Source organism: Anneissia japonica, unplaced genomic scaffold (assembly GCF_011630105.1).
Source record: "Anneissia japonica isolate Jap-2015-1 unplaced genomic scaffold, ASM1163010v1 scaffold6997_len847652_cov182, whole genome shotgun sequence".
Lineage (NCBI taxonomy): Eukaryota > Metazoa > Echinodermata > Crinoidea > Comatulida > Comatulidae > Anneissia > Anneissia japonica.
In genome coordinates, this window is record NW_022730884.1 from 76800 (window position 1) to 85922 (window position 9123).

Consider the following 9123-nt stretch of genomic DNA (forward strand, 5'->3'; position numbering starts at 1 on the left):
TATGGCGCGCACTAAGTGCAATAAAGAGTGAGTAACCTAAAATTAGGGCCTGGAACCCAGGCTAGCACTCTTAGTGAAAAAGTTTTCCTCCATAAGTGGAAAAGGAAGGGCGCCTTTTGCGTCTGGATACACTTAGCAACAGAAGGGCGCCCTGTACGTTGGGCACGAAGTATAGGAAACTTGCATGGTTAAAAAGAAGGGCGCCGCCTACGTTGGGCACGACTTCCGCCTCATTTTTACAACGCGAGAACTCTATCTTATATTTCTAGTATCTTTGCGGTGGCTCAACTTGTCGGCGGCTCAACCGGTCATATCCCGTGCAAAAGTGCATTAGCGCCGTTTTTATGATTATGTAGCAGTTTTATACCCTCATGAGGTAATATTTTAATCATTTTTGCACCTGAGTGGTCCCGTGTGGTATATAGTAGTAGGACCCTAGCCTTAGCCTAGGCCGAAGGGAGGCGTAGGCCTACATGCGGCCTACTGTAGGCCTAGCCTCAGACTAATAAACTGGGTCGGGGGCCTGGTCTAGGCTACCCTGCCCTATGGTATGGAACCCAGGGCTCCAATTTCCTTCTGTGCTGGCCGGATGAGTGCCTGGCTAACTAGGCCTAGGCCGCCTAAGTAAGTCCTGTCCTAAGTAAGGCATAGGTATAGCCTATGAAGTAGACCGTGCTTAATTGTGTCATCCTAAACTTTGTGGTTTAATTTATTATTTTAAGCCTCTTTGGCCTGTCGTCAGTCCGAGATATTACTAGGCTAGGGTAAGACTAAAGCTAGGCGATCACTGGACCGACGGTCATCAGCCGACACGATTCTGTGGAGAACGCAAAGATCATTTTTAATGACGATTCATTTATACTGTCACTGACAATCAGCAGACAGCACCACGTCGTCTAACGTTTACAGGGAGAGAAGTTGGATTTGTCAGCCTCCATCGTGCGATGCAGTGAGTGCCCGGCTTTAGACTGGTTTTCAATCAACGTTTTGTCCTTTTTCCGTTGTAAAATATTTTGTAATTTAGTTTTATGGTTTAATTCTTCTTCAATATTTATTTTACCAATAATAACAAATAATCAATCATATACATAATAAACTTGCCAATGTAAATAGTAAAGCATATGAAAGAATTATGAAAAATCTAACAATTTTGTTTAGAACAAGATAGTAGTTTTTGAAATTATCATTAATCAATGATGGTACTTAACAGGGCCGGCGGAACGTTTTTCAAAGTGGGGGGCCCACTTATAAGCAGGCACGTAACAGGGGTCTTGGGTTGGGGGTGAGGCGGGGCGGCAAAGGTAATAATTTTCCCGGTTAGTAATTTATGACTTGGGGGGATACCCCCCCCCCCCCCCTTTGAAAAAAAAAAAAAAAAAAAAAAAAAAAATCTCTGTGTACCAGTACACACACAGGCCTATTTACTGTATTAAGAATGAGAAAAATTGCCTGGCCGTTTACAAAAGGGGAAAACCTTGAATATTGATTAAAATACACTTCAGAAGTCGGCAAAACTCATTTCCCGCCATCTAAGAACCAACATTTTCCCGGGGAGGACCCCCGGCCCCCGTTTGATTTTTTAAATAACTTAGAAGGCAAAGGAGGGCAAGCACAAGCCTTAACCCTAAGAAATGCGCGCTAAAAATTTTTGTGTTGTTAATTCTAATTTCGTCGCAATTGATCAAAACTCCCTAAATGTGCAATTTTTAGAGGAAATTGGCCTACCTCAACAAGAAATGCTTTTATGTTATATATGACCACACTCGTTTTTTTGAACTGAATATAAGCATTTTCCTTATGGATTTATTTATTACAAACATATTCTTTCAACATCATTACACATTGAGGCCCTTCTTTTATAAACGATCTATCCTTAAATTTTCTTTCTTGAGTTTGGGAATATGTGTTATAATTTATAAGGCAAAGGAGAGCAAGCACAAGCTTTAACATTAAAAAATGCTCGCGTAGCGCGCGAAAAATGTTGTTTTCTAATTTCGTCGGAATTGATAAAAAATGTGCAATTTTTAGAGGAAATTGGCCTACCTCAACAAAATATTGAATTTAAAATTTGAGATTTTCAGGCACTTTCCCGGGTGAAAAGGGCATTCAATGGGGAAAGATTTTCCACAGATGGATATTTTCCCCTTGTTCCCCGGTGGTTACACCACTGCGGAGAATACCTGGCGGCTTAGATCAAATGCGATATGGACACTTTTTGAAGTGGAGAAGGGGTTGCAGGCCGGGGTATTGTGATATCTGTTCATTATATCTTCCTTTTTATTCTTGTCTTTATTTTTCTCTTTTCTTTTTCTTTCCCCTTCTTTCTCTTTCCCTCCCTCTCTCCTCTTTCTTTTCTCTTCTTACCCAGCCCGGTACGACAGCTTGGTCAGCCCGGTAAAAACCGTCGGGGGGGGCAGTCTGCCCCCTGGCCCCCGCCTTTTACGCCACTGCTTATAAGATGAATGGGATATGAATCATGCAGATCTGGAATCAAATCTAGGTGGTGGGGTCAACATTCCTCCCCTGGGAAAATTTTGATTTCTAGATGGCGTGAAATGTGACCTTTCTCGACTTTTGAGCTAGGTGTCTAATGACTTTGTTCTTCAAAATTCAAGGTTTTCCCCCTCATGAAAACGGTAAGGTAAACTTTCTCAGCAGCCATACAAAAATCTCCAGACGTTATATATTTTTCGCCAAAAAGTGGGGGGCCCCCGCTTCCGCCGGCCATGCTTAGAGTGAGATGCTAGGCCTCTGGAAGTCCGCCATTGGTAGTTGCCAGATTCTCAGAAGTTTTCATTTGAAATTTTTCGAAAATGGTGTATGCAGAAGAAAAAAGGACTGGGACCGTCTGGTCTAGTAAGTAAACTAGGAAGCGCTCGTGTTTTTGGCACTAATAGGGTATTACCAAAGTGGTGGGGGAGGGGGAAGCAAGTGTTTTTATCAGACTGATATTTAATAATCAGATTTTGCAAGTAAACAGGGGTGCGCTTGTAAACTCAGTTATACACCTGGATCAAAAGCCCATACCTCACCCAGTCATTCACACAAAGCCAGTTAAGTTTACGAAAGTGGATGCGCTAGTACGGCTTGGGAATGCATCTTTAACTTTGTTCAAGGGCGGATCCTGCCCGGTAAGAAAGACACTGCAATTACGACATCTACTAACGTACCTATTTTTCCATTTACAGTTGATTTTACCAAAACATATTGAAGTAATTGAATGCTGCCTTCAACTATAGTATCTGCAATGGCATCAGTGGGCTTCAGAACCAATAGATTACAGACATTTCAGGTGGATATTGAACCATTCTCACACCAAGACTTCAATGAAAAAGGTTGGTAACACAATAGGCCTAATCAAATCAATTTTTCAATTATCTATAAATTGTCAATCAATTTTTACTGTACAGTATCTTTGATTATCCTTCACAGCCCTTGATCAATCATGTTTATATTGTGTTTTTAATTGTTGGAATATTGAATACAATATATAAATTTTTAATATATTTTTTTTCACATGAATCATAGGTTTTGTTTGGCCATGGAGAATTGCAAAAATTCACCAGCATACAAGAACAGCAGGATTGCGAGTAACCATGAAGGACCAACTAATCATATTTTTTACAAATCATACTATATATATTCGTCATCTGAATGCGAACATAAATAAGAAATTGAACACAAAAGAGCTGCTATTGTCACAACCAATATATGGACTGTTTACTGTATTGTATTGTGGTAACTCCTCTATGCTGTTTGAGACGAAGATCATATTGAGAAGTCAACGAAGATGCATCAGCACATCCCAGACACAGCCAGTCTGTGTGAGCCGTGAAACCAGGAAACCAACTCCATTTCCAGACTCAATTAAGGAAATATTTTTATATGCTGCACATGCGACCAAACCAGATATCCCACCAATGTTACCTGGCCCTCAGTCCCCAGAACAGCGAAGTTATAGTCAGCAGTTTATTATTGATGAAACAGATCTTGATTCGAATGGACACACAAATAATACTATTTATATTAAATTCTGTTTTGATGTTGCCAGCAAAGCTATAACTGATGGAATTTTTACACATATTAATCATGATATGCTAAATTCCAAACTAAGCGAGTTTACTGTCCATTTTGTTGGTGAAACACGGGAAGGGGATAAAGTAACATTCACCGTTTGGCAAGATTTGGGAAATAAACGTCTGCTGCATTTTCAGGCAAATACTGATGACAGTATTGTTTGTAAATGTCAGTTCTCTTTTAATTGCCAGGTTCTTTCCTTATTATGAATCGCATCATAAAGTTGGACTTGCACAGTTTACATAAACGTATATATTCCTAGCCTTTCTCTTGTATTGGTAAATTGTTTGATTGACCACTTAATGTCCGGTTTGTTGGGTGGTAGTATCTATCAGAGAACGCATAATGAATGTGTAGATAATGATTGTTAATATCTCAATTTTACTATTTAATGCAATATTGAAAGAAGTACAGTATTTAAATATATATCATTGTTAAATTAATTTTTGACTATTGAAATTGTATTAAAAAGAATTAGATGCGTAACAGTTTATTGTTATTTTTTTCTGGCATTGTTTAGCTGAAACAAGTAATACTGTAATTGTTTAGTGGAGGAATTTAGCACACTAGCACATGACGAAACCACTTATCAGATCTGCTCAAGTCACCAAATGTCATCAGCTTCTTCTCGACTTGATTTTTTCACACAGTGGTACAGGACTCATTATCTGCCTCTGTTGTTTGACAAGAACATAAATGAAATTACAGTACATATAAAGTTTAAAAATTAATATATAGGGTGTAGATTAAGAAGATGTATTTTCCATCAATAAATGATAAATTGTGGAAAAATTAGGGGTGACCTCAATGGGGATCAGGTTTGTGTGTGTGTGGGGGAGGGCGATGTCCACAACGAGAGCAAAGTAGTGGGCATGGTTGGGGGTCACTCCAAATTTCTGAAGAGTGATCAAGAGGCAAAGCCCCAAAAAATATGACACTTTAGGGGTTTCAAATGCTTATTTAATCGATATAAGAGTCTACTTATTAATATGTAGAAAATTTTTCTCCGACATATTGCGGTTTTCTCCCCGACTGGGAGAGGGGGGCCTTACAGTGGGCGGGACGTATTATTTTTTTTCCTATACAGTTAAGGCAGAAAATATAGAGGGTGCTATTTTAGATCATTTAGGTAAACTGATACATGAATGTGAATGTTTGCCTTTCCCCTATCGATTTTCGAAAGCAGTACAGTATTCACCGCTTGTGGAATATGAAAGCTATGGGGTATACAGTAGTAGTAAGGTACGCCAAAATTGCTTGGTAGGTGGTCAAGACAGTATTCAACACTGAAAATTAATGAATTATTAGTATTGTAATTATAATATCCCTATGCCTAGACACTGTTTACGCACAGCATGGTCTTTAAAAGTATAAAAAGCAGCGTTGAATCTGCTCGGTTATTTGAGCAGGGTAACGTATAGCAATACATAATACTGCTACTACTGATTCTGAAGAATATAAACGTTTAGAAATGTTCTGACTAAGATATTAAGACAATTCTATGTAGGCCTATTAATGTTCACTTCTCAGAATCATTTCGTTCATATGAATAAAAGTAAGTCATAGATTTATATAGCAAGCAGATATATTATAAACATTAATTTTACCAAATCCGACGATATTCTGCACACGATATGACGAAAGCCTACTGTTTATTAAAGGCTGTCTACCCAATTAAAAAAATTGAATAGCTTATTCTTGAGCATTTACGGTATGCTTAACATTAAAAAAAAAAAAGAAATGGTAATCAATAAAAGAAAATACTGTAGCAAGCCTGGTACAACCGCTAATGTAGTAACAACCGTTAATGTAGCACACTCCACAGCTTATGTAGTAAAACTTCCCGCTAATGTAGAAACGCCAACAACTGGCGATAGTTACATTAGCTGTGAGGCAATTTTCGTACTACATTAGCTGGGGTTGATTTTCTTTTTACTACATAAGCTGTTGGTGTTTCTACATTAGCGAGGAGTTTTACTACATCAGCTGTGGAGTGTGCTACATTAGCTGTTGTTTTCTACATTAGCGGTTGTAACAAAGCCTCCTATTGCTATCACGATTACACTCATCAGTAGAAATATCTCACAGAATGAAAATACTGGTAATTCGGCCATCTGATAAGTGAGAAAGACTTAATTGATATTGATTGTACGGAGACAGAACATTTTTGAAAGTGGGGGGGGCCATTTCATAAGGTCCAGTATGCGAGCATCTAGTGGGGGCCAGGGGCTGCCAGGGCCCCCCGGAGGGGGTCCGGGGGCGAACCCCCTTTCGAAGCTACGGATATTTTACAAAGTTTGGTGAATTTTATAAGTTATTTTATAGGCATCAAGTTACTGTAATATGATTTTATATTTGTTGCAATTTCCAGTGGCGGATCCAAGAATTCAAAATAGATGGGCCCAGTGAGGGTACTTTCACAGATAGAAGATCTACTCTCTTAATGTGAAAGAGTGAATTTTCACTCGAAAAGAGTGTCTACAGGGACCACTCCAATTTCACTCTTTCTAGAGTGAAAATTCACTCTTAAATGAGTAAATATTATTTTTACAATAGTGAAAAATTACTAAAATTCACTCTGAATGATTGAAATCTCACTCTTTTTATTTCACTCCATCAGAATTTAATTATTCTTTAGGCTAGAAGTCAGTAGTACCTAGGACAAAGCAAGGAGGTATAAAATAGGATTGGAGTAGCGTAAATATATTAGTAATTTATATAATAAAATTTGTCCACTCATTTAGAAAGTAAGGGAAAATTTCTGTGCAACTTTTTCAGAAATTTAGACCTTATCCTACGTCTTAACATACAATGTATCCAATGTATTACACTATCAATTTTCTGCACAATTTTGAATAAGTTTTTGATGTATCCTCTGCGCAAACGAAATGCTTGACAGTATGGTTTGTGAGTACCTTCGTATAAAAAAAGGTAAAAACAAATATTAAAATCAATGAAATTCATGATGTGTAGCCTATTATTAATAAATGAATATTATTTTGTATTTTTTTAGAAAGCAAGAATAGATAATCAAGAATCAAGAATATCCAATGCCTTGACTTCAACTACCTGGTTCTTAACTAAAAGGCCAAGCCAAAAATGTCTTCAACTAGCACAAGGGTATTTAAAGTTGGTATTGGGAGATTTGTACAACAGGACTTCAACCAAAAAGGTACAGATATTCTTGTTTGAACACTAAAAAGAAAAAAAAAAGAAAAAAAAAGAGAATTTTAATACCTTGTTAGGCGAACTTATTATTTTAATAGACCGATTTGGTGATGGGCGTCTTGTGACCTACCTGTAACTTGGGTGTTAGATGTAAACATGGACTGGCACCGCGGTGTTTTACATGGAGAATGCTATTGCGGCCGTCCTTTGTTATTGCTGTAAAGATCATCATAATTCCCAGCAAACTACCAAATTGATTGGAATTTAACTTAAGATATTAAAAAAGTCTCACCTTGAGTTAATCATATTATTCTGTAATATTTGTCTTTCAGTGTTTTTCTGTCAATTTTAATTGCAGCTTATGTTCGTGCAATGAGACTTGCTCTGTTACATCAGTATACCCGTTTAGCAGGCTTAAGGGTATCGATGAAAGAACACCATGGACCCTTCTTCAAGAATTATACTTTCTTTATTCGTCATCAATGGGCAATGCTAAATGAGGACATTATCAGTGACATGATACCACAGCCTATACATGGACTGTATTCTGTGACATATCTAGGTAGCTCCTCAATTTTATGCAAATCTCAAATAATCTTAGAAAAACAGCAGAAATGTATCAGCACTTGTATCGCACAAGCTGTCTGTGTTAGTCTTCAAAATAGGAAACCTGTTTCATTTCCAGTTGCAATCAAAGAAATATATTCATATGCTGCTCTGGGGGCTAGACCCCAGATTGCTCCTTTATTAGCAACCCCAGAGCCTACACAACAGCAGATCGGCATCCAGAAGGCTTTTATTGGTGAGACTGATGTTGATGAGAATGGTCACACAAACAATACTGCATATTTACAGTTTTGTAGCGATGTTGCCAGAAAAGCTGCAACTGATAAAATGTTTACGTATGTTACTCCTGATATATTAGATTCTAGATTAAAGAAGTATACTATTCATTATATTGGTGAAACAGTGCAAGGAGATGAAGTCACTTTCACTTCGTGGCAGGATTTACAAAATGAATATTTGCTTCATTTCGAGGCTAAGAAAGATGATAGAGTTATTATTAGATGTCAGTTTGGATTTTAATCCAAAATTGCATTCTTCTCTATGAATTTGCATTAATGAATGCTACAGTACAGTATAATGAGAGTCAATATATAACTGTAGCATACCGAGGAACAACAATTACAAAATAAAGCACTCAACATTGTATTAAAATTCAGTTTAAAAGATGCTGACACATTAATTCTTAATTCTGTTTCACATGGTTTGGAAAAACCAATGTTGATATCAAAAGCTCAGTAAAAAGTCGGATTAAATTTGCCAACCAATGAAAACAATGTTATTTGCAGGAGTTGTTAAAACTAACAAAAGCAAAATTAATAAAATTGATTGTAAAATGGCTAATTCCAGATGAAAGTGTCAAATTCATACATTTTAAAAGTACTGTACAATTTCTATTTTCAAAATATAGTTTTATTATACAGTATAACGTAGACAAATTAAACATTGAGGAGTAGTTTTGTGTGATTTTTTGTAGTGCTATGTTATATAAGTTTGAATTTTGGGAAGTGGAAGTATCATTTCACTATAGGCCTATTTATGCGCTTGCTTTGGTTTCCTCCTTGACTTCAATAATATGCCAAAAATAGAAAAAAGCGATTTTTATTTATTACTTTTTTTTTTATCAATTCCCCCAGATGGAGGGTCTGTAGGCGTGCCCCAGCATGGCTGGCGCTGAGGTAAGAAAATTTATGATTTTGTTTTCTTTTTATCCTCATTTTTTTTTAATTTATAAAAAAATTTTTGGGGGTAGGGGGAGGTGGTTGAGGGTATATCGGCATCCCCTTAAACCTGCCACTGAATATACTGTACTAC

The 9123-nt window shown here is 37.2% G+C and overlaps 1 protein-coding gene across 3 annotated transcripts; it reads left to right on the plus strand.

The window, feature by feature from the left end:
* Positions 1-238: 238 nt before the first annotated feature.
* LOC117115158 lies at positions 239-8764 on the plus strand. Of its 3 annotated transcripts, none has more exons than XM_033258853.1 (3): positions 239-376; positions 3189-3335; positions 3529-4563. In XM_033258853.1, exons 2-3 carry the CDS (start codon positions 3221-3223, stop codon positions 4284-4286), a joined length of 873 nt encoding a protein of 290 aa, XP_033114744.1. In that variant the 5' UTR covers positions 239-376; positions 3189-3220; the 3' UTR covers positions 4287-4563. The 3 variants fall into 3 exon arrangements, with proteins under 3 accessions (XP_033114744.1, XP_033114746.1, XP_033114745.1); XM_033258855.1 differs by lacking the exons at positions 3189-3335; positions 3529-4563 and adding exons at positions 7091-7249; positions 7604-8764 and having other exon boundaries at positions 243-376; XM_033258854.1 differs by lacking the exon at positions 239-376 and adding an exon at positions 739-949.
* The last annotated feature ends 359 nt before the right edge of the window (positions 8765-9123 follow it).